This window comes from Pelodiscus sinensis, chromosome 1 (assembly GCF_052426305.1).
Source record: "Pelodiscus sinensis isolate ZL-2025 chromosome 1, ASM5242630v1, whole genome shotgun sequence".
NCBI lineage: Eukaryota > Metazoa > Chordata > Testudines > Trionychidae > Pelodiscus > Pelodiscus sinensis.
In genome coordinates, this window is record NC_143052.1 from 236,511,566 (window position 1) to 236,539,190 (window position 27,625).

General features: G+C 42.8%; 2 protein-coding genes across 9 annotated transcripts in view; both read left to right on the forward strand.

Annotated features, from left to right (window-relative positions):
• IL33R (interleukin 33 receptor) overlaps nt 1–2,722 on the forward strand; it is a 42,878-nt gene extending 40,156 nt beyond the window's left edge. For both annotated transcript variants that reach the window (XM_075917375.2, XM_075917376.2), the window contains exon 11: nt 280–2,722. In XM_075917375.2, the coding sequence (XP_075773490.2) occupies nt 280–626 (347 nt within the window). In that variant the 3' untranslated portion in view covers nt 627–2,722. The remainder of the gene's footprint in view (nt 1–279) is intronic.
• Nucleotides 2,723–7,499: 4,777 nt separating this feature from the next.
• The window catches only part of IL18R1 (interleukin 18 receptor 1), a 49,420-nt gene continuing 29,294 nt past the window's right edge, over nt 7,500–27,625 (forward strand). Inside the window, exons 1-4 of one of the 7 annotated variants that reach the window (XM_089775389.1) lie at nt 7,501–9,644; nt 9,982–13,011; nt 24,350–24,431; nt 26,147–26,387. In XM_089775389.1, the coding sequence (XP_089631515.1) occupies nt 24,377–24,431; nt 26,147–26,387 (296 nt within the window). In that variant the 5' untranslated portion in view covers nt 7,501–9,644; nt 9,982–13,011; nt 24,350–24,376. Of the gene's footprint in view, nt 13,012–14,356; nt 14,579–19,215; nt 20,920–24,349; nt 24,432–26,146; nt 26,388–27,625 lie in introns of those variants that run through there. The other 6 variants (XM_075917388.2, XM_075917377.2, XM_075917391.2 and 3 more) reach the window with 6 other exon arrangements.

Sequence of the window (27,625 nt, forward strand, 5' to 3'; positions counted from 1 at the left end):
GCCAGTTGGTTCTGCATGGGACATGATTTGAGAAGCTCTAATTGTAAAAAAACTATGAACCAAACTCAGATCCGGTATAAGCCATCACCATTACATTTGACCTTGGTTTTCAAAATTGTGCAGAGCACCAAAATTAGAAATGCCTTTTAAATAGTGGCACCAGGGTACAGGGAAACAGGTAATTTTCAGTGAAATATATATTAAACGGAGAGATCTGAATATTGAGGAATCTGTAAAAGAAATCTCACAATCTTGTGATTTTTTTGGGTACATTATTAGATGCTGCCAATGCATTTGAAATGAGAATACTGAAGAGTCGGAGACTGATAATCATTCTGACACCACAGCTAATTGAATGTGAGGAATTTGCTTACGAACATCAGATTGCTTTATACAGTGCCCTTATTCAGAACGACATAAAGGTGATCCTCCTTGAAATGGAGACAATTGGGGACTATAAAGGCTTGCAAGAATCACTCAGGCACATCATCAAGCAACAAGGTACTATCAAATGGAAAGAGAAGCACACGCAAAGCCCATATGCATCCAACTCTACATTCTGGAAACACGTGAGGTACCACATGCCGGTGAGACACAAGTCTTCACAATTCAGCTATGCTGTATAAATAGGAAGTGTTATTAACAAGGGTAGGAGGAGATGACAGACTTGCTGGGCCTCTCAGCAAGGTGCGGGGAGCCAGCATTGTGCTCCTGGAAGCTGGCACTGTGTTCCTTGGAAGAAGGGGCAGGGTCTTGGACAGAAGGGATGGGGTTGGGGTTGGGGCAGCCAGACCTCAGCACCACCTGGACAATGCCATGCTCCTCCACCCCCTCAGGCAGCCAGCAGAGCCACCTGGAGTGTGCCATACAGTGTTCTGGTGGTAATTTAAAGGGCCCAGGGCTCCGGCCACGGCAGCAGGCAGGGGCCCCAGGGCCTTTTGAATTGCCAGGCCTTATGATTGCCCCTGTGCCCTAGGTATTACTTTGTCTGTTTGAATTGTCTGCTCCTGTTTGCTTTCTGTAAATATCAGGGATATGTAGGGAGTAATATATAGATCCTTCTTACATTACATAAAATTTAGAAGAATGGCAACAAACTAAAAACCTCTAAACTAAAAGAACGCATTTTGCGTATCTTTTTCCGATAGATCCTCGCAGTCTAGCTGTACCCTAACTGTGGTCCCTCTGTTCTTCATCCTGTAAACTCTCCTTCTTCTAGTTCTGGGTTCTACCATCTCTGTGGAACTCCATTGATTTGTATCAAATAGCAGGATCAGAGACTGAGCTTGCAAACTCTTTAATCTTCTGGTATTGGCAGGCTCCTAGAGCACCTTGAGATGCTACACCATTAGATGCCTTTACAAATGCAGATAATAAGAACGTGCTAGTAAGAATAAGTTTTTAGATGTTGTTGCTTATGTATTTTGAATGTTTGGTAGTGACATGTTGTAGCCAGACAGGAACCCCCCTTGTAACATCCATTTTTGCTTGCCTGGAGCATCCAGGGCACACAGAGCAGAAGGTCCAGGCTGTGTGACCGTGAATGGCTGTAAACAGAGATACGCCAATTGCTGACCAAGAGGCTGCCAAGGAGTGCCCTTGACTGAAACCCATATTGATACGAACACACATCCATCCGCGGGGGGGAGGAATCTCTCGCCCAGTAAAAAAAATTTCTAGTATTCACAATTTAGTTATCTCTCTTGCAAGTATAAAATAATTTGAAACTTGGTTGTAAGAACTGGCGCCACAAAACGGACCAGTAGAATTTGGCCTCTTAGATAAGAATTTGGCCTCTTTGCTCTGCTTTGCTCCCCGTCCCCGTGGTCAGCTGACTGCGCGCTCCGCGGCCTGACTCTGCTTTGCTCTGCTTTGCCTCCCCCCCCCCCCCGTCTCCCTGGTCTGCAGGGAGACCAGGGAGAGGAAGGGCCCCGTTCGTAACTGCGGATCCGACATAAGTCGGATCCGCGTAACTCGGGGACTGCCTGTATATATATTTGCTAGCATTTAAGAAATAGAGCAATAGCCATTGTAACCATATGCTTTTATAAGTCTTTTAATAAACCTGTAGCTGTTTAAGCTTTAACCTGACTCCTCCAGTTGCTGTAACAGAACCAAGCACAATTTAAAAGAACTTCAGCCGGTCATAAAGGGACAGACATAGGGAGAGCTTGGGCATTTGGATCTGTGTCACTCCCAGGTGACAAGATCCGTTGGGGCACCTTTTCAGCCTTTCCTAGGCTGCCCGCTGCGAAGGAACCCCTGTGTTCTAGCAGCTAAAATCTAAGGTGTAATAAGCTCTTCCTATATAACGGGGCGTCTGTTGGCCTGCTGGCCACCCTCTGCGACGGGACCCCGGTCCTAGCAGTAAAGACACGGACATTAAACCTTTTCTCGGAAACACACATACACACACACTGCCCTGACCGTCGGCTGACACATGTGAAATGCAAATAAAAATAAATACATTTTTCATATATATAGTGAATGTATTATCTCGGCAGTGTCCGAAAAGAAATAAAAATGACACTTGAGTGTACTTTCATTGTATTGTATATATTTTTTGAAAATAACCATTTTAAAAATAAATTTACAGAGACTTTAATTTAATTAAAATTGTCATATTTTCAAAATAATAAAGGTCCCAGTGAATTGTGAGGAATTAAATGTTATGGCTGTGTTAGATATTAGATTTTTAAATAAAATGGGATACATTGTGTAGTCAATTGTTTCAGGTATCTTTTTCTCTTAGTTTCATGAGAGTTTGCAAGAATAATTCTAGATTCTAGCCCATCAAGATTGTGTAAAACTCAGAGAAGAATCTCTGGGTTTGCTTAACTGAAAAGAAAGCAATGACTTTATCATCCCTTACAACGAGATAGGGACCTTTTATATGTATCTATGCATGAGAGCACAATAAAAAGCAAACTATGCAGAAAATAACAGATACATTCTAACAAGCAATTGGAAAAGCATGTATTATAAGATTCCTTGCAGAAAAGTCTGAAAATCAAAGTGTTTTTTTTTAAATGCATTGATAAAAAGGGGTTTCTTGTGTGAATGAGATTTCTTGAATGATCAGAATGTTGGAAAGGCAGCATACCGGTACTTATTTTCTATCTATAAACAATAGTTTACCTCCTTTTTAGAGTACAGCTAGTTGAAAATTCAACGTGGGTTTTCAGGATTTTTTTTCCTCAAAAAAAAAAAATCTAAATTTTCAGCTGACTATTTTGGTGAACATTTATGGTGGACTTTTTTTCTTCTCTATTTTACAATATATTTGACAAATTAATGTCAAATTAATGTCGTGCTTAGCTGAAAAAGTATGAATTCTGCATGGCTGCAGATCAGATTTCTGAATTTGTGCATGTTTGATTGGATTTCTGGAAAATTTATCCTTCCCTTTAACATCTATTTCCAAATAGAGAATCTGATGAGCCTTGTAAAAAAGATAAACAAAATGCTGTCCCAGATATAAGTGATGAAAGTATCCCAAAGTATGTATTTTATTAGAATATTTAGAAAGATGTGTTGGAATAAAATAGAAATACTCATCTCTGACAACTGATCAGGACTTAAGTTTGTAGTTAAGAAGAGTCAGAGCACCACCTACTGCATGAAATGGAATTATTAAATAGAGGCCAATGTTAATAGGAATATGTCAACTTAAAAACATTTAATAGAAATAAATACAATGGGCCAGTTTCTGAGCTTGTGTAAACTGAGAAGTCATTTTATTGAAGTCAACGGAACTGCACTTATTTACATGAGATCATCTGAGAGAGAAGACAGGGCTCTAGGCACACCAGCTCAATAAAGAATAAAATACCCCTTGCAAAAAGGAAATTGTTAGTTTCCAAGGCATAGAATTTATATGGAATGTGATGCAATTAGTTGTGCATTCTTATCTTTGGATAAGATACATCCCGGAATGGTGTGCTTTAGCTGAAGGAACAACAGACAGTGAAGATGGAGAAATGAAGAGTGACCTACTGGTCCTATTGAAGTCAATGGTAAAATTCCCATTGATTTCACTGTAGCTAGAGATTCACTCTAGATAGCTGCTAACATGGATCAAGTTAGTTTCATAACTCATGTACTACCACTTACGCTGTGTCCCTTACATGTATTTAATGTGTATAAAACCTTTGTACAAACCTGTTAAACACCCAAAACCTGATTCACCTCAGCACTAACCCAGCTGTATAAAGTTGTAACTCCACTGAGCTAGATTCACTAGTGTGATTGGATTGCTGAGTGGCACAAAGCAGCCAAAGCACATTGTGGAAGAAAACAAGCCTTCACTCTGCATTGTGTTTAAGCAACAAGTAGCCAGAGGCAGTTTATTCGAGCAATATTGCAAGGGAAGACATCCATAAGCGGATCTTCAAATACAAAACAATTAAAAGCCAATATATATACCTTTCTGTTACATATAACATTAAACAATTACTTCCCTGCCCATTCAGTTCCCATCGGACACTGTCTTATCTCAAGGTTCTCACTGAGGTAAGCATTCCACTCTTATCAATGTGAGAGAGACAGAAAAACGAACACAGCGTCTCTTCTGGCTCTCGCGTTAGCAGGAGTCAGAGTGACCCAGACTCTTGCTCTACTACTGACAAACCCTGAAATGGCCACCCAAATCCCCTTTCCTTTAGTCCTGCTTCCACAACATTGATGAATCTGGCCATTGATTTCACTTGAACTATATGAGTATAAAACTGCAGTAACACAATGGTAAATCAGGCAGATCTTCTAATGTGTGTTTCTATATAAACCACGTAGAATTTTAGACCATAACAGGTAAATTTGGTACCATGAAATTGCCGCTTACTTTAATTCACATCAGCATGACAAGAATATACTATTGATCCATCTGTGGTTATAGTACAATGTGCCACCAGACAGATGGAGACACATCCACTGATTTTTTGAGGATGCTGAAGGGTCTCTCTCTCCCTCTCTCTCTCTCACTGGCTGAATGGTTCAGTGAGCATGGTGAGACTGGGTTTTGGCTTCAATCTGAGGGTTGACAATGGTATCAAGAACCATGATTAAGGGGGCTATTGCCCACAGATGCTGATTTTCAGTTTTCCCTGGGGTGCTTCACACCTGCTCTGCCCTAAGCCCTACACCCCCTCCCACAGCCTCACCCCACCCCACATTATCTCTTCCCGACTCCCTCCTCACTCTCTTCCCTTAGTGCCTCACATCTGCCACTAAACAGCTAATCTGCAGTGGGGTGGGAGGTGTGGGAAGGGGAGGAAAGCAGCTGATCAGCATGACTTACTGAACAACTGATTGGGGGTTCTGAGAACCCACACCAGAGCACCCATGAAATTGGTTCCTATGATATTGTCTATCTCCTGTGAAGGAGAGATGTGAAGCAAAAAACAAAACAAACAAAAAACCCAACAACAACAACAACCCAACCCCATATCTTTATGCATGTCTTGCATTGCAGTGATCAGCAGTGGGCAGGGCTGGCTATGGCAAAGGCAATAAGCTGGGGTGCCTGTATGAGGTGTGCTTTCTCTTGGGAGAAAGCAATGGTGCAGTTTGTGTGTGTGTGTGTATGTGTTTGAATTTCTGATCCAGCAGCCACCTTGCTGGGAATTCCTTTTTGATTAAGTGTTGTGAAAGTCCTGACATTTCCCAGACGTAAGCATCATGGCAAGATCCAGGAATGACATCTGTGAACAGGAATTGTACATTGCCATCATGTTGTGAGTATACGTCATGTATTTATTGATGTATGTGTATAGATCTATGCTTCGCTGCCTAATAATGACATACCTCAAGTTGAGTACAGATGGAAAATGTGACTAACCTATCAAACTCCCACATGTTCCTCTGCTGTATTTATCTATCACTGGGAAATTGACTAAGTCATGGGTGTAGTTCAGCCAGACTTCAGGAACTGGTGCACTATGTAGGAGGCAATGGACTGGGTTATTCCTGTGGTCTTGCCTTTGACTCTCTGGAATGAACCTTTAGTCAGAATACCCAAGGCAGCTGTGACCCTGCGGGGTTCTAGGAGCACATGGCTCCATTGTATGATGGTGTAGAGCAGTATTTCCCAATTTTTTTGACCACGGAACCCTTTCAAACTCAGAAAAATTTCAAGGAACCCCCTAGCCAGGTATTAAGTTTGTCGAGCAAAAAAAAAAAAAAAAAAAAAAAACCCACACCCAAACACACACAGACTGCCAGTACACCACAATTGGTAGTAATAACATGCTAAATACGGTCATGAGATCACCATTAATTTGAATTCAACAAAAATCATATTAAATATGTACAAAAATAAAACTATCAAATAATATTAATTATATTCATAGTTTTCAATGTGAAGAGTGGTTTTTCTTCTTTTCTTGGCAAATTCTTTTTATATTTGGTTTAATACTAGAAAGTTGAATTCGTATATCTGGCGCAGCATTCAGTCGATTTCTGTATTTCGTTTTCATTGCTGCATAGTTCGAGAACCCAGTTTCGCACAAGTATGTACTGGCAAAGGGTAACAGCTGACGAATTGCGTGTCTTGATAAAGATGAATATTCTTGACTTTGATATAAGTCACTCCAAAATGTAATCAGAGAAACTTCTTTAAATTTTTGTATTAATTGGCCAACTGAAGCGATTTCAATTAGGTTTTCATAATCTTGTGTAGAAAAACTGACTGGCTTTTCTGTTAAACTTAATGGATTTTGAATCCAGTTATTGTTGTCATTGATGTTTGGAAAATACTTAATGATGTTCGTATATAAATCGCGGAGATGATCTGCAATGTCGCTGCGAAAATCTTCATCAAGTTTGTATCCATTTTCTTCAAGGAAATCATTCAGAGTTGGTAAACAATCCAAATCATTTCATCCTACAGATGAGATCCAAAACTGTAGCTTCCGTGACAATGACAAAATTTTGTCTTTCGCATTAAAAATATTTACATTCTTTCCTTGCAGCGACAGATTTACTTCATTTAGTTTTGTAAAGATGTCTGCAAGATACGCAACTCTAGATAACCACAAAAAGTCTATTAAACGATCAGACAGTTGGAATTTGTGATCCATCAGATTTGCGGAGAGCTCATGATGCAATTCAAATAATCTAACCAGCACTTTTCCTCATGATAGCCACCTGGGGGTATGTCTACACTACCCTCCTAGTTCGAACTAGGAGGGTAATGTAGGCATACCGCACTTGCAAATGAAGCCCAGGATTTGAATTTCCCGGGCTTCATTTGCATAAGCGGGGCGCTGCCATTTTTAAAACCCCGCTCTTTCGAACCCTGTGCCGCGCAGCTACTCCACAAGGAGTAACGGTAGTTCGAACTAGGAAGCCTAGTTCGAACTACCTAGTTTGTGCCCCGTGTAGCTGTGCTGCACGGGGTTTGAACGAGCGGGGTTTTAAAAATGGCAGTGCTCCGCTTATGCAAATGAAGCCCGGGAAATTCAAATCCCGGGCTTCATTTGCAAGTGCGGTATGCCTACATTACCCTCCTAGTTCGAACTAGGAGGGTAGTGTAGACATACCCTGACTTCTGTATGTAGAAGCAGGGCTGTGTGCTGACTACCCATATCTTCACACATAATTTTGAACATTCTTGATTGTAATGGTCGAGTTTTTATATAATTAATAATCTGTACTGCTTCGTCCAACACATTTTTAAGAGAGGGAGAAATATTCTTAACTACCAGAGCGTGTCTGTGGAGAATGCAGTGACTGCTGGTGCAGTTTGGTGCTACATTTTTTAGTCGTGTTACAGCGCCAGCCACTGTTCCTACCATTGCTTTGGCACCATCACTGCACACATCAACACATTTTTCCCAGCTTATTTGATGTGTTTTCATAAAGTTCCAGTGGTAAAAGCAGAGCGGCAGCGGGGGACGCGGGACAGGGATCTTGGGTTGATTGGGCAGAAGCGGGACAAGCAGCTGTTGCTGCTGCTAGGTTCGGTGGTAAAAGCAGAGCAGTAGCAGGGGACGCGGGAGAGGGATCTTGGGTTGATCGGGCAGAAGCGGGACAAGCAGCTGTTGCTGCTGCTAGGTCCGTTGGTAAAAGCAGAGCGGCTGCGGGGGATGTCTGAAAGGGGAGCGGGGAAGAAGCCAGCGTCTTTGTGTGCCAGGCTCCTCTGTCTCTATGGGCGGGGGGAGGGGAGCGTTCGGGTTCTCGCGGAACCCTTACGTTTGCTTCGCGGAATCCCAGGGTTCCGCGGAGCACCATTTGAGAAACACTGGTGTAGAGAACTTGTTGGGGGATTTGCAGTGGTCATGGATGCTCTTCTGGATCAGCCTATATTTCTGTATGCAGACTGGTTCAGTAGCTCAAGGGAGCTGCTGAGAGGGATGAGAGTGTGGGAATGGTCATCTCCTTGCCCCCTCCAGCTCAGTACTAGTCTTCCTTCGCACTGTCTCCATCTCTATTAGGAATGGTACAATATAGCTGTTCAGAAGGATTTTCTGCTCTCTGGGCTTCCTGTCCTCGCCCAGCACCCTATCCCTCTCCTTACACCCTCTTCCACCTACCAATGACCCTCCTGGCTTCTTAGATCTGACCCAGCCCCTCTCCTACTTCCTGGGGCTGCATATCCCATTTCATGGCCCTGCCTGGCTGGGTTCCACCTTATCTGACTATCTGAGCTTTCCTTACATGCTTCTCTTCTCTCACTGTGTTTCCCACTACTTTCCTGATCACATAGCCCAATTCCTATACCTGAGCAACCAACCTCTGTCAAACTCAAAAATGTTTATTTCTCTGGCTTATGCCCAATAACACTCTCATCTAAAGTTTCTTCCCACTGTGAGTCTTTTGAATGGGTGTATTGACGCCACTCACCTATCGGTGACCCATCTGTGGCTTTCCTGATGCAGCCCATGGCAAGTGTTAGGTTTGATCCTTTCATGCCTACTTGATCAGAGCCCCACAGAGAGACAGGCATGCAACCACTTAGGTTGAAAATATGCCATAGGTACTCAAGGGATTCTCTTTCATCTAGGACAGTGTTTCTCAAACTGTGCTCCCTGGAGCCCCAAGGCTCCGCAAGTCATCTCCAGGGGCTATGTGAGGTTGATAAACTGAAAACATTGATAGGTACCGTACAACACATACAATCAGTGGACCTCTGTGGCTCCACATAAATCTTTACACATGTAAAGGGCTCCGGAGCCCAAAAAATTTGAGAACCGCTGATCTAGGAGATTGAAACGTGGCAGGGGCATCTGTGCAGATGCTCTGATGGGTCCGTCTGGGATTGCACTTTGGTATGAGCCACAGATCCTCTTGCTATGGCCCTTTGTCATGGGGTTCTGGACAAGGTACCATTTGGGAGGGGTTACAGCCTACCCCCAACCCCAAGTTTCTTACCAAAACAGGACAGTTTCCTGCCTCCACTCTAGCCAGGAATGACAGCACTGCAGGCAGCTTTGCTTTCTCCTCTCCCTCTCCCCTTTGCTCACAGGAATGAAAGGAATGCAGGTGCATCAAGACTCGACAAACACAACAAAAAGCCCAGCCCATGCAAACTTCCGCTTGGTTGCTGGGTGAAATCAGGGGCAGCTCTGTTAGAATCAGAGCTTCTGAGATTACTGGTTCCATTCTTGGCAAGAACAGAACTGCAGCAGCTAATGCTAAATAGAAAGGTAAGCAGTCCTGCTGCTTGCTTCCCTTGGCTTACTCTTCTCCCCTTACTAGCCAGCCAAAAACTACCTATGCTGATATTCCTCTCCAGGCTCTCCACACCTGCCTCCCTTCACCACACTGACAGAAAAGATAGTTCACTCTTCTCTCCCTCCAAGCAGGCTGTTTGCTCCACCAAATGTAGAGGTGTATCTGACAAATCGAATAGCAGGGCTGGAAGCTTCTGCAGAATTTTTTTCAAATTAATTGAAACAAGCAAGCTTAGGGAGGGGTTGGTAGGGAAGGAAGCTCTGAAGATGATTACTGAAGATTTTATCATATCTGTCCTCATTCTTACAGGTTGCTATGTTACAAGATCCTCCTAACACCAGAAGACACAGGGGTACCCAGGCATGGGAGGGGGCTACTCCCTTATGCACATTCAGGTTAGCCCAACTTTTGATGTTTCAGTGCTTCACTGCAAGAGCCGCAGAGCTAAAGAGTGATCACATGGGATCTTTCCCTGTTGTTAAAAAAAAAAAATCTGTCACACCACAAACATTGCTTAAACTACACTTAAAACTTTCCAATTTTTTCCAGCTCTCCAAGTTTGGGGAAATGGCAATACCCCATAGTGGCCATCTATTCTTTCATTTAGTTCCACTTGTCTGTGAAATTCTTTCCTTTGACTACAATAGGTTTTTAGTCAGGTTACCAGGTACGGTCAATCCAGACTGTTAGACACAAATGCTAATTCCTCAGTAGGATTGCAATTGCACTTTTTAATTTTACAACCTTTTTTAGAACACCTCTTAAGGAGCTGCTGGTTTTGTATATGTGCAGATACAAACAAATGTTGCCGTAAGCAGTCAGCCAGTTTATACCTGTGCGTCTGCTGAGCTGTGTGTCCTTCTGTGACATAGTGAGGGTGTTGTTTACTTTGTAACCCAGTGTCCCCCTGCGTTGTGATGTGTGATTTCCACTGACTCACCAACATGGTATTGGCCCAGACACCTAGGCCCAGCCTGGGCAGTAAGCAAAGCTCTTCTCAGGGGGAGAGACAAAGGGAGGGAGGCAGGCAGAGACGAATACCCGGGCTGCATCTAGCCTGGCAAGTTTTTCCGTAAAAGTGGCCGCTTTTGCGCAAAAACTTGCCAGCTGTCTACACTGGCCACTTGATTTTGCGCAAGAGCACTGACTTTGTAATGTACAAAATCAGTGCTTGCGCAAATACTTTCACGCTCCCATTTGGGCAAAAGCCCTTTTCTGGAAATGCTTCTGTGCAAAAGGGCCAGTGTAGACAGCTAAAAACTGTTTTGCACAAAAAAGCCCCGATGGTGAAAATGGCGATCGGGCCTTTCTTGTGCAAAACCGCATCTAGATTGGCACGGACGCTTTTCCGCAAAAAGTGCTTTTGCGGAAAAGCGTCCGTGCCAATCTAGATGCTTTTTTCCGCAAATGCTTTTAACGGAAAAACTTTTCCGTTAAAAGCATTTGTGGAAAATCATGCCAGTCTAGACGTAGCCCAGGTGTTGGGGGAAGGGTCAGGGGCTGGTTGGAAAACATGAAGGGAACAACCTAAGCTGAGGATTGAGTGTTCGGGGGGGGGGGTAGGGGGCAATGGATCCCCTAATCTCAGAGGTCTGCGGCATCCTGGCCTTGACTCCTGTACCCACATCACGTCTGTGCTGTGCTGTGCTGAATCCTGGAGAAGCAATAAACCCTCTCTATTCTACTGGCTGTTGGAGTCTGTTCTCGCTGCTACGGGGCTGCAGGGAACCCTGATGCGTCATCACACCTTCTCTTCTAACTGGTAAGTAATCTTAGCTCCTGTTTACTTACTCTTTAATATTTTTAAATCTCACACATTTGCATATCTTCAGTGAATGTCACGAAGGTGATGTTTATACTCTCAAATCCTTAGTGCAATCTGGAGTGATTGTTTTTCAGTAATGTATTTACTTCAAACATTTCTGGAAGAAATTATCTATCACATTCTCCTCTTCATAATTTAGACCATAAAACATTTAAAACCAACAATAATTGCAAGACTAAGTAGATTTATGCAGATAGTATCTCTTCTAAACATAGTGTTCCAAGTATCAAACATGTGTTAAAGCTCCAGAATTGACACCTCAAGATTTGGGTTTGGATAGATCTTGCTGTTGATTGTTCAAAATGTACAAAAATGGAAATGTGGCTGTAATTGGTATTTTGTTATATTTCACAATAATTAGGAACACTGTTTCTGTCAGTTAATTTCCAGGTTATCACCTGCAAAAAACCCCAAAGTAGCCTTTGTAATGGAATCATGGTTAAAGCTGCAACACGGCCCCCCCCTTCTGAAATGGCACCCCTGTTTCTGGCAGTGCTTTTCAAATGTCAATAGGTACTGACAGATGGGTAAATAGATACCATGGGGATTTTGATGTGGCACTGAAAAAGTCAGTGAAAGTAAGTGGGTGCCAACCCAACTCTGTCAAGAGCTGACTGGGTGCTGCAAAAGCCAGCACGGAGTTATTTGAAGAGCTGGGGAGTACCCTGGTTGCAATAGGACAGTACCTGTAAGGTACTTTAAGTTACTTTTACTGTTGCTTAGGCACCCAACTATCTTTATAAATCTGGTCCTGTCACTGTGCTTACATGGTAAAGTTTTGCCAATCAAACCAGTATAGCTCTACTCGTCTGAGTTCACTAATCTAACCCTCTATGGGGAATGTTTTATTAATTATGTATTATTAATTATTATTATTATTTAACATAGCCCCCTTCCCAAAGGACACAAGCTAAAACCAGCCATCTTACACTTGAAGAGTCCACACGGGGAATTATGCTGGTATAACTATATTAAGTTAATTTTATCTCTTAGCTTGTACTAGTATAACATTTCTGGGCAGACCAGCAGGCAAGGTAAGTAGGCTCCGCCCCGTGCCTCAGCGGGACTCTGACCTGAGGCTGCCCTGCATTGCTCTTAGTGCCCTCGGGGGGTAGCCAGCTTGTCCGCGGGCGAACCTCTGCTTGGCCTGTCCTCGGAAAGGAGCCCGAGCCTCAGTTTCCCCACCTGCACGTGGGGCATTAACTCCGGGCTGTAACGCCGCCTCCTAGTGCGTGTCAAGCAAGTGGGGCCGGGTCGCGAGCGGCGAGGGCTCCACGCAGGAAAGGGCGGCTGGGCTCAGCAGCAGCAGCAGCTCCCGCCTTAGCAGCAGCCCGGCGCATGTGCCTGGACGGCGGTGGCGCTCAAACCGGGACTCTCCGCGCTCCAGCCAGAGCCCGGTCAAGGAGGAGGGCGGCTTGCTGGAGTCTGCCGCTCAGCAGCGGTCCCTGCCCCGGTGCCTCCCTGGCAAGCCCGGCTCTTTCCTCCTTCGCCACCTGCCGCTCGGGTCAGAAGAGGTAGGTAGGGGTGGGTCGGTGTGTGGGGCGGGAAGTGTGTGTGTGTGTATATACACGTGTGTACGGACCGTACTTCGTTGCTGGATGGGCCGCTGTCTCTAGAGAATCCCCCCACCCCGGGTTGCTGGCCAACCCCACCGCAACTTCTTCAGCGGGTCGGTGGCTCAGCTAACCAGCCCCAGGTCCTGGCCGGGACGGTGGAACTCCCCGCGGCCACGCGAAGGTGGAGCGGATAGTCCCAGTGCCCAGGTCCCCTGAGGGAATCTCCGGTGCAGAGAGATGTAGTTACCTGTGTGCCTGCCTCAGAACGGATTTGAAACAATCTGCTACTCATATAGCTAAGAGCCAGTGAGCAACCTTGTACGTGTGTAGGAGCCAGGGGGATCCCCCCTGCACCTCACTATCAGTTTCCTAATTACTCCTTTTGTAATTTCACATGCACTGATTATTCATTTTTTTTCTAGCTAGCTACACTTTTTACCCTGCCTCTCTATTTAAAATTTTCGAGGCGGCTTACAATTAAAAAAAAAACCCACAGTAAATGTGTATATAATGTAAAATACTTTCTATATTTGATTGCATGATTGTTTGCCTGAATCTACCTATGCAAATTAAAAGTCTCAGAAGAGTGGCTGTGTTAGTCTACAAAACCTTTTTTTTTAAAGATCCTTTAGCACCTTAGAGACCAACCAAAAATATAAAAAACAGGACTATGTAGCAGTTAAAAGACTAACAAGGTGGTTAATTAGGTGATGAGCTTTCCTGGGCCAGACCCACTTCCTCAGATGAAATAGTGAAAGGAAAATTGGCACAACCATGTATTCTAAAGGATGCAATTAGAAAAAGGAACACATATGAAAAGGACAAATCAATTTTCAGAACAGAAGGGGGATGAGGGGGGAGAGGTAAATGTCTATGAACTAATGATGTTAGAGGTGATAATTGGGGAAGCTATCTTTGTAATGGGTAAGATAATTAATGTCTTTGTTTAGACTGAGGTAAAGTGTTGAATTTAAGCATGAATGACAGTTCAGAGGATTCTCTTTCAAGTCTGGTGTTAAAAGGTCTTTGAAGCAGGATGCAGGTAATCAAGTCGTTGAGACAATGCACTTTCTGGTTGAAATGGCAAGACACTGTTTTTTCTTTAAAAGCGGTGAGGAGTCCTATGGCACCTTATGGACTAACTGAAGTGTTGGAGCATAAGCTTACGTGGGCAAAGACCAACTTCGTCAGATGCATGTAGTGGAAACTTCCAGAGGCAGGTATAAATATGCAGGCCAGAATCAGGCTGGAGATGACGAGGTGGATCCAATCAGGGAGGATGAGGCCCACTTCTAGTAGCTGATCTGGAGGCGTGACTACCAAGAGAGGAGAAGCTGCTTTTGTAGTTAGCAAGCCATTCACAGTCTTTGTTTAATCCAGAGTTGATTGTGTCAACACCTCCAGATCAGCTACTAGAAGTGGGCCTCATCCTCCCTGATTGGATCCACCTCGTCATCTCCAGCCTGATTCTGGCCTGCATATTTATACCTGCCTCTGGAAATTTCCACTACATGCATCTGATGAAGTGAGTCTTTGCCCACGTAAGCTTATGCTCCAACACTTCGGTTAGTCTATAAGGTGCCACAGAACTCCTTTCCGCTTTTGCAGATTCAGACTAACATGGCTACCCTTCTGATGTTTTTTCTTTGTGATCCTGTCTAATATCTGTTTTGTGGGCATTGATTCTTTGGCGAAGAATCACAGGCATTTACCTCCCCCCTTCTGTTCTGAAATTTGATTTGTCCTTTTCAGATGTGTTCATTTTTTTGGATTGTTTATTTTGGTATATATGGTTGTGCCAATTTTCTTCCACTATTTGATCTGAGGAAGAGGGTCTGGCCCATGAAAGCTCATCACCTAATAAACCATCTTGTTAGTCTTTTAAGTTCTACATAGTCCTGTTTTTTGTTTCAGCTACACCAGACTAACACGGCTACATTTCTATCACTAACCAAAAATATAGATAGTATGATGAGCTTTTGTGGGCACAACCCACTTGTAACAGCTTGTAGCTCTGAGACCTCATTGTGACTGTCTTTGCTGATCCTTGACACATGGAAATGTCACTAAATCAAACTGACTCAAGGACAGGGTAGGTAGTTTAATCAGGCCAGTTAATGCTATATGGGAAGGAATATAACATACTTATTTCTCCTTAATAATACCATTTTGAGAGCAGCAGGAATTCTTTAGTAAGACATTTGGATTGCAGGTTCCATATTCACCAGTTTAGGAATGCTAACATTCTCAACTGGATATTAGCCACTGGACACCGAATTGGTGTCAGTAAAGAGATATATATTCCTTTGCCTGATCTAGCGTTCCTCTCACGTCAGCAGTTCACACAGAGCCATTGAGCACTTTTCCCTCTTCAGTCTTTAGAAACCAATGATCTAAAGGTATTCGGAAAAGTTCTTTCTGTGTTGTTTCACCAATCCAAAAAGATTGCTATTTATTTGTATTTTAGTAGTACCTAAGAGCCCAAGTCATAGATCAGAGTCCCACTGTGCTAGATGCTGTACAAACATTGAACCAAAAGACAGTCCCTTCCCCAAAGAGTTTATAGTATGACAGATGGAGTTAGATGGGGGAGTACAAGCAAATAATGAGACAATATTGATCAGCATGATCTGCAGAGGGCTCAGCTGGGGCACTGAGGGTATGTCTAGACTACAGGCTTTTTTCGACAGAGGCTTTGTCGAAAGATACTGTCAACAAAGCGTCTGTCGAAAAAGAGCGTTTAGACTATAGCCAGTTCTGTTGACAAAGCAAGCCACTTTTTCGACCAAGTCTAGACGCTCTCTTTTGAAAAAGCACAGTGTGGATGTAATAGAGCCTTTTTTCAACAATAGAGCCTCTGTCGAAAAAAAGTGTTGTTCCTCATAGAATGAGGTTTACCACCATTGACAAAACTGCCACGTTCTGTTGACTTACTGTCGACAGAACTCGGCGGTAGTGTAGATGCTGGTATAGCTTTGTCAACAAAAGTCCACTTTTGTCGACAAAACCCTGTAGTCTAGACACACCCTGAAAGAATTGCTGGGCCCCTCAGCTAGGGATGTAAAATCCCATTTAATTATGTAACTGGTTAAACATTAGGTTTAACTGGTAAACCAGTTAAGCAGGATCCTGGGTGGCAGATGGCACGGTGGTTCAGGCAGGGTTGGAGCAGCAAACTGGTTAATTGTTCACATTTCTACCCTGGTGTTTGGGGTGTGTGTGTGTGTGGCTCCACGTGTCCGGAAGAGGCAGAGTTGGGGCAGCCAGCCCTTTGTGCCACCCAGACCATGTCCTTCTCCTGCCCACTGCCAGTCCTTAGTGCGCAACCTGGAGTGTGCCATCCAGGACTCCAGTAGTGATTTAAAGAGCCCATGTCTCTGGCTTCCACTGTGGCAGTTGGGAGACCTAGGCCCCTTTGAATTGCCAAGCTCTGGGGCCGTTGACCTCTTTGACCCTCCCATTGGCAGGCCTGAGCTCAGCGAATCAGCAGCATAACAGTTGTCAAGTTTTTTGTAGACTTCATGGAAGAAGAGAATTTTAAGGAGATATTTAAAGGAGGCTATTCTGGTGATTAAACAGAATAAAATAGGTATGGAAGGGAAGCATACATAGTAAACTAAGAATCCTGAATAGCTTGTAGTTTGGACTCTACAGCTGGAAACAAGTTTATAGGGAAGCTCTTGATAATATGTAAAGAATTAGTGAAATACTTTGTTGCTGCCATTTGTTAAATTTCATCTCCAGAGACTGATTTTGCTTTCAAACCGTAAATAATAACTCTTGCAGACTGTCACTTAAGTCAAAGATGGTCAAAACCATTGTTTGCTAGTTCACTTTTTTTCATCAAAAAACAACAAGGAGTCTGATGACACTTTAAAGACTAACAATTTTACTGTATTATGACATAGGCTTTTATGAGTTGTGACTGACTTCAGATGCATGGAGGGAAAGAAAAAGAAATAGTACGGGTACAGAGATGGGAATGTTACATCAGAGCTAATTTAATTAGACATGTAAAAAGTTAATGGTTATCCAGTAAGCATTTACCTTACTGGAATTCTTACCGGGTAACTGGTCGGATGGCCAACTGCACCAGGCTGGAGCAGCTCTGGCTGAATCCAGCTGGTCACGTTGGGGTGGCTGGCAAGGCTGGGCCTGTGTTAGGCCCTTGGCCCAAGCTCTGCTGGAGCGACCCAGGTGGTCAGGCAGAACCCTGGCCCTGGCCATGCCAGAGTGGTCTGGATGGTCAAGAGTGACCTTGGCCGCATCATAAAAACATAAGAATGGCCATACTGTGTCAGACCAAAGGTCCAACTAACCCAGTATCCTGTACTGTATTTGTCTGCAGTCTGCTTATTGACCACCCATGCATTATGATTTATCACCACACACAACACGGAAGGCCTTACAGTCATTCTGAAGGAAATGGATGCTTCCTAACAAATGAGCCTGTAAACAACGAATTGTGTAATGAATTAGGGGAAGAAGCAATGCACTTAAACTGCAGCAAGAAGAGGTTTAGGCTGGACATTAGGTTGGATATTTCTAATGGTCAGGGTGGTTAAACCCTGGAATAAATTGCCTGGGGAGGTTGTGGAGTCTCCATCACTGGAGATATTTAAGAGCAGGTTAGATAGACATCTATCAGGTCTAGATCAGTGTTTCCCAAATAGTGCTCCGCGGAACCCTGGGGTTCCGCAAAGTGAAAGTAAGGATTCTGTGAGAATCTGATCACTCCCCCCCCCCCCCCACCCCCAAAAGCTGGTCTTAGGGGCAGGCCAGCATTTTGTTTGTTTGTTTGGGGTTTTTTTTTTTTTTGCTAGACAGTGTTCCTGGGTGGGTGGGTGGGTGGGTTTGTTTGTTTGTTTTGGTTGACCGGTTTCCCCCGGCAGGGGCCTGTACCCTTCCAGTTCTAGTAGTCTTAAGATTCTAAATGATGGTTGCAGCTGGTGCAAGATCATATAGCTGAAATATGGAAGGAAAAGATGAAACTAAACATTGCTAAAATGCAAAGGTTAACAGTGCCCAAGCCAAAAGAGATCTCAGCTGGCAAAAAAACCCCACCTCGAAACCAGTCTTGGTCAAAGCTTAAATGTAAAAATGAATAGCAGTTTAGAAATGTAAGCAACATACATGAGTCATTTCTTTATAACTTGCAATTTACACACATGGCCCCCAAAGCTCTTTGAAAATCTAAAATCATTTTAAAAACAAAAATATTCAAAACTTCCGCTAGTAAAACTTCAACTAGACAAGAAAGTTTAAAATATTTAGTCTCATAATAAACATAGCAAGGGACCTCAAATATATATAAATAAATCGTCTTTTTAAAAATTCCACTAAAAACCATTCAAATATTTTATTCAAAGTTGCAAAACTGACAGCTACTCTTTATCTGGCAGTGAGCATCTAGTGACAACAGCCTTAACTTTGTTAGTTAACTCTTCAAGTGAGCGGATGCTTTCACAAAGTTAAACTTTTTTTCCTTAAGTGATTAATATTAAACATTAAATAAGTGAAAATATAAAGAGAAACCCAAAATAAACACCCTAAATCCATTTGTCAGTAATAAAGCAACTAAAACAATAAAAATTAACATCAAAATAAAATTTTTAAAATAATGACAGGTATTCCTATCATTCCCAGCTTCCCAGATTCAGCCGCTGCTGAAACTAACCAGCGGCTGACTCCAGGAAGTCCGAAGCAGAGCTGCTCTGCCCCGGATTCCTGGAATCAGCCCCTGATCAGTTTCAGCAGCGGCTGACTTGGGTACACCTGGGACCGAGCAGCTTGGGTGCTGCCGGGTTGGTCTGGCAGCGCCAAGGGTTGGCGCTACCAGACCAACCCGGCAGTCCTCCAGCTGCTCTGTCCCAGGCATCTGAATTGAGCCGCTGTTGAAACTGACCAGCGGCTGACTACAGGAAGCCTGGGGCAGAGCAACTCTGCCTCCGGCTTCCTGGAGTCAGCCGCTGATCAGTATCCGCAGCGGAAGACTTGGGGACACCCGGGGTAGAGCAGCTGTGATGCTGCCAGGTTGGTCCAGTACGCCACTCCTCGGCGCTGTGGGACCAACCCGGCAGCACTCCAGCTGCTCTGCCCCAGGCGTCCTGATTCAGCCGCTGCTGAAACTGACCAGCGGCTGACTCCAGGAAGCCCGGGGCAGAGCAGCTCTGCCTCTGGCTTCCTGGAGTCAGCCGCTTCCTGGAGTGGCGCTGCGGGACCAACCCAACAGCATCCCAGCTGCTCTGCCCCAGACGTCCCCAAGAGCAGCTGGGGTGCTTCCGGGTTGGCCTCACCGCGCAAGGAGTCGGCGCTACCGGACCATGCCGGGTTGGTCTCGCCGCGCTAAGGGTCGGCGCTACTGGACCAACCCGGCAGCACCCCAGCTGCTCTGCTGCAGGCATCCCAATTCAGCTACTGCTGAAACTGACCAGCAGCGGCTGAATCAGGGACGCCTGGGGCAGAGCCAGACTATCAGAAGGGGGGGCTATGAAGGTTCGGGGGTGGCATCCTTCCTCATAGCCCCCCCTTCCGATAGTCCGGCAAATCTGATAATCCGGCACCCCTTGGGTCCTAAAGGTGCCCTATTATTGGAAGTTTACTGTACTTAGCTTGGTGAATTTTCCTGTATTGTTCAGATATTGTACCTGATGTCTTTTTGACAGGAAACGTTCCCTCAGATTGTTCTGTTAATTTTTAAGAAAGGAATTAAAACCATTCTCAACATTACAACTTTGTCCTCTTCTTTGAAAGAAATCTTTTTTAAGACAAATTTAAATGGAAACAATTCTCTCACATGTTCCCTAATCATGATTCTGAAGGTGGTTACAGATAATTTGGTTCAGTTGCTACAATTTTCTAGAGTGTGGGGGAGAAACCCAAGAAAATCATTCAGATCTAGTAGAGAGAAGTTAAGGACCTGCATCTTGCCTGTGAATAGTAACTATTAGTCACAAGTCCAGATATTATGAAGCATTTTGCATTCCACTCTGTACCTTAACCTCTTCTGCCTGTTTCAAAGATAAATTTGAATCAAGAGTAGAAACTCTTAAAATGTGCTGCTAAAAAGGAAAAAAAACCCACAATACCAGAAACAAAACTACTAAAAAAATGGATGAGCAAGTGAAATTTAAATAGAATAGATATTAAATGGTGCTGCTGTTTCGATATCAGAAGTTCCATTCATCATGCAAGTGTAATTGGCCAAAAAAGTATAGGATTTAAAAGTCATACATTTTTAGATTTCAATTTCAAACCTTATGTAACTGTCCACATGTTGACTACCATTTTCAAAGGTTGTCTAAAAATTTTGCTTCTTAGCTGGTTAGGATGCCTGCTTCTAGGGAAAAAAGTTTGGCTAGAAAATATTAGTAATGTAAACTCAAATAATTAAATAAACAAATCCTGCATTCATTTTTGTGCATAATCCCTGAGGGCACATCTCCACAGCAGCATTGTTTCAGAATAACTCACGTTATTCCGAAATAACATAGGGTGCATCTAACTACAAGCCTTTATTTCGAAAAAATGTCAAGCTGGAGGACTTCTTACTGACTCATGGTAACCCTGATTTCATGAGGAGTAAGGGAAGTCAAAGGAAAAGTGTTCTTTCTTCAACTTCCTGCTGTGTAGGTAGTGCCAAAAGCTGAGTTAAGCTATTTTGACTTAAGCTACGCAAATGACATAGCTGAAGTTGTGTAGCTTAATTTGACTTTAGCTCTGCTGCGTAGATGTACCCTTTATAATCCAGATATTTATTTCAGGTTAAACAATGGGATCTTATTCATGTTACTTTTGGTTTTTAGCTCAGTGGTTCTCAACCATGGGTATGTGTACCCCAGGGGGTGAGCAGTGGTCTTCCAGGGGGTAAGTCAGCTCATCTAAATATTTGCCTATTTTTATAACAGGCAATATAAAAAGCATTAGCAATGTCAGTACAAACTAAAATGTCAGACAGACAATGAATGACTTTTATGCTGCTCTCTATACAGTGTCCTGAAATGTAAGTTCAGTATTTATATTCTATTTGATTTATTTTAGAATGGTATGGTAAAAAGGAAAATAAGTAATTTTTCAGTAACAGTGTGCTGTGACACTATTGTATTTTAGTCTGATTTTGTAAATAAGTAATTTTTAAAGTTAGGTGAAACTTGGGGTATGCATGACACATCAGACTCCTGAAAAGGACATGGAAATCTGGAAAAGTTGAGAACCACTGTTTTAGCTAATTATTTGTTTGAGTGTAGGCAAGTTTCAAATTTCTTCTAGGACTAACTCAATATGCATTACACAAGGAACAATAAGTACTCCCCATACTTAAGGAAATCAGGTGTTTCAATGCACATGCTGTGATTTTTACTTTTGGAAATAGGACATTTATGTAAGGCTACAAAGTGGAGTACAACCTTGAAACAGGTAGCAAACTTTGGGTCTGCACCCAAATAATGCCATTGAATTTCAGCGAATGGGATCAAACTCTCCATGACTATAGGATGAACCTCTCTAGTGTGGCATACTCTGGTCTGACAACATTCCTGCTCCAACATGATTTTAGTTAGCAGGATGACCACTGATTATGGGTGTGGCCAAGTTTCCTGTGGTCGCAAAAAGTTTGTCTACAGCCATCACCCTTGTTCTCAGTGTTCTGTGCTGTTCTTTAGCTCTAATGTACTCCTACATGTCTTCTACGAGCCCAGTAAGCAGTGGAAATGTTGGTAATGCTGCTAGATAGTATTGACCTCCTTGTGGTTTGGCAGCTTCTCTGGTTCAGCCCTGGTCAGGTCCTGAGGGTACCAGACTAGAGAGATTTCAACCTGTAGTAAGTAGCTCAGGAGCTGAAAAAGTCACAATAGTCCAGTTGCTAGGGAGGAGAATTTGGGTTAGGTATTGTCCTAAGTAAATAGATTTTTGACTTCTTTCATTATTACTGGAATATTTAAAAAGAAAATACCCTCATTCTGTTCTCCCAAAGAAGAATCCAGTCTAGGTGATAAGTAATACCGGCTCTCAAATGAAATGTTGGAAAATTAATTTATTTCTTTTTCTATGTATGTATGTGTGGGGGACAGGTGGGCTGGGGAGAAACAGTGAATCTTCATAATGGATCAGGAAAAGTGAATGAAAGAGTGGGAGAACATTTAAATCTAGTTGTATTATTTTATTTGTAATTTATTTTTAAAAGTGCTATTTTAACGATGCAAGACATGGCAGTTTTAATTCAAAATTGTAAATCTCAGTGGTAAGCTTATTCTTAAATTGCAAAAGGTTTAGTTAAGATGTCCCCAAACAAGCCTGAAATCAGAAGATTGCTTCTGTCAGAGCTGTCCATTGAGTCCTAAATTATACTGTGTTCCTTGGACATGTTACATGTTACATGTTCAGGCATGTGTATTCATGTGAGTTAGGGAGAGGGATGGACTAAAATTGCCTCATCTGGCGGTAGAGGTATGTAGTACCGTGATTGCTCTTCATTTTTTATTCTGATGAGTACACATAATTTTTACATTTGTGAAGTACAACAGTACAGTATTAGAACTGAAACTATTAGGTGCTGTGCTGATAACTCCTTGGCCCTCAATTAGTGCATAAACCAGTTAAAATAATGTATCCCTCTATCTAATTGGCACGTGAAATAAAATCAAATTGAATATTGGTGTGCTTCCTGATTTGACAACAAATTTTTGTATTTTTATCTGTAACTATAGATGTGTCCATACTAGGGGCTTGAGCTTATGGTCATTGAAGTCATTGGCAAAATTTCCATTGACATGACCGTATTTTAGCAAATATACCTTGCACCCAAATATAACCCGCACCCGAATATACCCCGCGGTTTTTGCTATTTCAGTAAAAAAAAATCTTGTATACCTCGCGCACAAGTATAACCCGCAGGGTTTATAAGACTGTGCCGGGGGTATATTTAGGGTGCAGGGGTATATTACGGTGCGGGGGATCAGGCTCCCAGGCCGCAACCGAACAACGCAGGGAAACTTACAAGGGGCACAGCAGCCGGGAATGCTCTGGAGCCGGGGCAGAGGCATCCCCAGCAGAGGTGCAAGGCGGGAGGCTCCCAGCCCAGGCTTACAAAGGGAAGGAGCCTGGAGCAAGTTGCAGTCGCGGGGCTTGGCAGCCAGCAGCAGCGGTGGGAGTCTGCGGGCGGCCACGGCTCACAGGAGCAGGGCCAGGCATGATGCTTGTTGCTCATTGCTCCTGGGCGATCCAGCCAGGCACCCTTCCCTGCCTGCAACCGCCGCACGCCGGACCCGCTGTGCGCTCGCTTGTTGCTTCCAGGCTGGCGCCTGCTCCATCACCCCGAACCATGCCCTGCTTGTTGCTCCTGGGCTGGAGCATGGTTCGGTGCGGCCCAGGAGCAGCAAGCGAGCACACAGCGGGTCCGGCAGGCAGCGGCGGCAGCGGCTGCTGGCAGGGGAGGGTGCCCGGCTGGATTGTGCAGGAGCAACAAGCAACAAGCACCATGCCTGGCCCTGCTCCTGTGAGCCGTGGCCACCTGCAGATTCACGCCGCTGCTGCTGGCCACCAAGCAACTTGCTCTGGGCTCCTTTCCTTTGTCAGCCCAGGCTGGGTGCCTCCTGCCTTGCGCCTCTGCTGGGGATGTATCTGCCCCGGCTCCAGAGAGTTCCCAGCTGCTGCGCCCCTTGTAAGTTTCCCCGCGTTGTTCAGTCGCGGGCTGGGAACCTAACCTCAGCCTGGCAAAGGTAGTGAAAGGGTGGGGGGGAGGGGCTTCTCTTCTATCGAGTAAAAAAAAAAACCCCTATATATCCCATGCATGAGTATAGCCTACGCGGAGGGGGGTGCGGGGTTTGTAAAAACGAATATGGCCCGTGGGTTATATTCGCTAATAGACAGTAATGGTACAGTCATGATGGAAAGCCCTTACACCCAATAATTAAGGTTTGCAGGATCAAGTCTTTAGTTTGGATACATTCATAGCTAGAGTGAGCAACATTTTGTAATGTACAGTACTTAATCAGATATGCATCAAATTAGAAATTATATAGAACATCTAACATGAAATACAAATACTGTAAGGAAATGAGCCACCTCCAACTGATATGAATCTTCCCAGTAAAACTCTTGGATCGTGACTATGTACATTTAAATACACTTGGATAAAAAAGAATAACTTTCTGGTGGAAATCTCTTCTTCATTAGACATTTGTTATATTACTCGTGAACTTAGTAGTAGACCAATTTGTTGCGTATGTGATGAATCAGGTACACTTGTTTTTCTTCCAATACTCTGTCAGTTAAATTAAGAACACTTCACTTTTTTCAGAGAAGAAGATACAAGTCAGTCAAGAAAATGGCTTTTGGAAGTCTGATTATATTTTTAATGTTCCTCAGCAAAGCTACATTTGGTAAGCATAAATCAGTATAATATTGACAATAAAACATGGCATTATTTGGTATACTAATGGTATTTGGGCGATTTTCTTTTTTTAACAATTTTATTTTTTTGAAAAATGCAATTTTTAGTTGACTGACACTATTTGTGAATTTGGGTCAAATATGGCAAATAGATGCCCCAACATATTTTTATTGAAAAAGTCTAAATATTTTGTTTCAGAAATGTCAAAATGAAACATTTCAACTTTTTGTTTTTAAAAGACATTTTATTTAGAAATTTTAATAAACAAATCAATCAAAAAGGATTTGGATTTTTTTATTTCAGCTACAAAAGTGGAAGAATTTTCATTTTGAGTAGACTGGTTTGGCCACTGAACTGAAAAGTCAGTTATTTGTGCAGTCCTAGTCAGTAACTTATAATGCAGTGTGTTTCTGCTTCTACTTTCTTTTGCAGTATTGGAATCTACAGTACAGGCAGTCCCCGACTTACGAATGGGGCTTTTCTCGCCCTGGAGCTCATGGGCGGCGGGTCGCCACCCGTGTCCTCCGGGGCGAGAAAAGCTTCTCCCGGTCTCCCTGGTCTGCTGGGGGCGGGGGGTCCAGCAAAGCTGCTCGACCCCCCCAACAGACCAGGGACACCCGAGCAAAGCCGCAAACTGATCAGGCTGATTCCAGGAAGCTGGGGGCAGAGCAACTCTGCCTCCAGCTTCCTGTAGTCAGCCCCTGGTCAGTTTCAGTGGCAGCAGCTGAATCTGGAGCCAGTTCCGACTTACATACACATTCAACTTAAGAACAAACCTATAGTCCCTATCTTGTAAGTAACCCGGGGACTGCCTGTACATATCAGGAATTAAGTAGAACAATGGATAGTTGTTCTAATTACATTCATAATGGGTCTAGACTAACCACTTTCAAAGCTTGGTAAAGCACAGATCCAATTCCAGACTTCACAGTTTTGATAGATCCATCTTTAAATAGCAAAGTTGTAAAAGGAGAGGAAAAGAGATGGTCTTAGAGATTAGGTTCTGACCTCCACCAAAAGTAGTAGCTTAGGTCCTGATCCAAGGTAGTTACAGTCATCAGAACATTTCCCATTGACTAAATGGGCTTTGGTTTAGAGCCTTGGTCTTTAAATAGCCCCACTAAAATTAAGCATCAAGATTCTACTCCACCTGAATACGTTCCTGAATAAGGATCGCAGAATTGGGCTGTGACAGGTATCAAGTGAGCTATAACTGAGCCAGGCACACTGATCACTTACAAACCAATTAAATCCCCCCCAGCCCTCCTTTTGGATCTGTCTGTGACTAATTAGCAGATTCAAATGGGCAGAGGAGGACTAAAAGGATAATTAGTCCATTAACACAGGTAGTAGAAGAAAGGAAATGCAGCAAAGGGACAAATTAGTGGAGCTAGAACAGTCTATGGGTGAAGAGAGCTCTTCCCTGTCCTTGGCAGAGGAGAAACTGATGCTGTAAATGTTTTGATCAGTAAAGATGGGGGGAAGAGCAACATAAACAAACTATAGGGTAGTGTTTAACAATAGAAAGTATCTAATTCCTTGATACAACCACATTCTTCAGTAGCTACTGGATCTCCTGAAAGAAAACCTGTTTAAAAAGAAACCAGGTAATTAGCACAGCAGACCTGTCAGGTATCATTAGAATCAGTTCAGTCTTATCTCAAAGTGGTGTCTTGCTTCTTAACCATTCTTTTTTCTATGAAGAAGAGCTGTGCCCCTTGCATCGTTCCATTGATGTACTTGAAGGAGAATATTTTTTTCTTTGCTTCCCTGGATCAATACAAGAGATTTTCCCCAGTAAAACGTACACAGTGACCTGGTTCAAAGAAAGTAAAGGGAAGGTGAATTTGATCCAAGAAACACAGAGACTTGTTTTAAGTGGGAGACTTCTGGAGTTCTGGCCAATTGAACTTGGTGATCTGGGGAATTACACTTACAGACTCAGGTGAGTACATGCCTAGTGGATAAGACAGAGTCTTTGCAACCGTATAAAAATAATACCTGATCCACCACTACCCTAACCTTGTATAGTCATTGGCACCTATGCACAGGGTATGCTTAAAGCAACATTTATTCAAGTGACATTAAGGTACACAATCTATTATATATTCTGAAGAGTTTGTGGATTACTTTGTGCGAAATAAGGTCATACTTCACGATTAACTACAGATAAGAAATTCTGCATAAGCAATCCTGCTACTTAAATTAGCTGAATGCACTACTTTTTACACTGGAATATGATGGGTGAAAGATTTAAATAATTATTTTAAATTTCATTGGAAAAAAGACATGACTATCATAATTAGAATTAATAAAAAATATTTGCTAACAAAATTAAAATTCAGTCGCCTGTTCAACTGACACTTTATTGCAAAGAAAATGTTTATTTTTACAAATCACAAAATAATTCAAATTAGCTATGGAAAGAGTAATGTAAGTTTTACTTGATAGGAGTTATCTTTTTCAGCATTCATTTTTGTTTTATTTACTTTTTTAAGAATGTATTTGCATATTACCTACTAAAATGGTAATGTTATAAACAATCAGAATTGATTGCTCAATATGATTGTCTAAAGATTTTTATGCACCAGCAATTTATTTCGATTTATTTTGATCTTTATTTCAACTAATACAGTTTAAAGTTCTTTGTTAATTATATATGGTAACTTTTCAATAAAATGAATAATGTTTGAAGTTGAAATCCTACAAGTTTAAAACTGTTCTTTTACTTCCCTTTTACAAACACGTTAGTAAAAAATACCATTACATATATTTAATGTCTTGAACTTTCCTATAAGTGTAATCTGCGCAAAATGACTTTGGTTGGTTTACAACTAGTAGGTGAGGCCCATTGTTATTAACTACGCAGAGTGCTTATAAAGTTTAATATTAATTGCAAGTAAAGCAAACCTCTCAACATTTAAGCAAAACTTTTGTTAAAGAAGACTAGTGTTTTTTGTTCCTTCAAGACACTGCACATTGTGTATGTTTAGAAACAGATTAATAACATACTTCTTGTAATTGATATGGAAGAATTTATCTTACATTGAGTAATTCTGTGTGAGTGTTTCTGTTGAAATCAATGGGATTAAATTTATGTTAAGGTAATACACAAGATGAGTAACAATGGCATAATTAGGCTCTGGTTTCTATACAGAATTTTGCGTAATTGGAACTATTAAA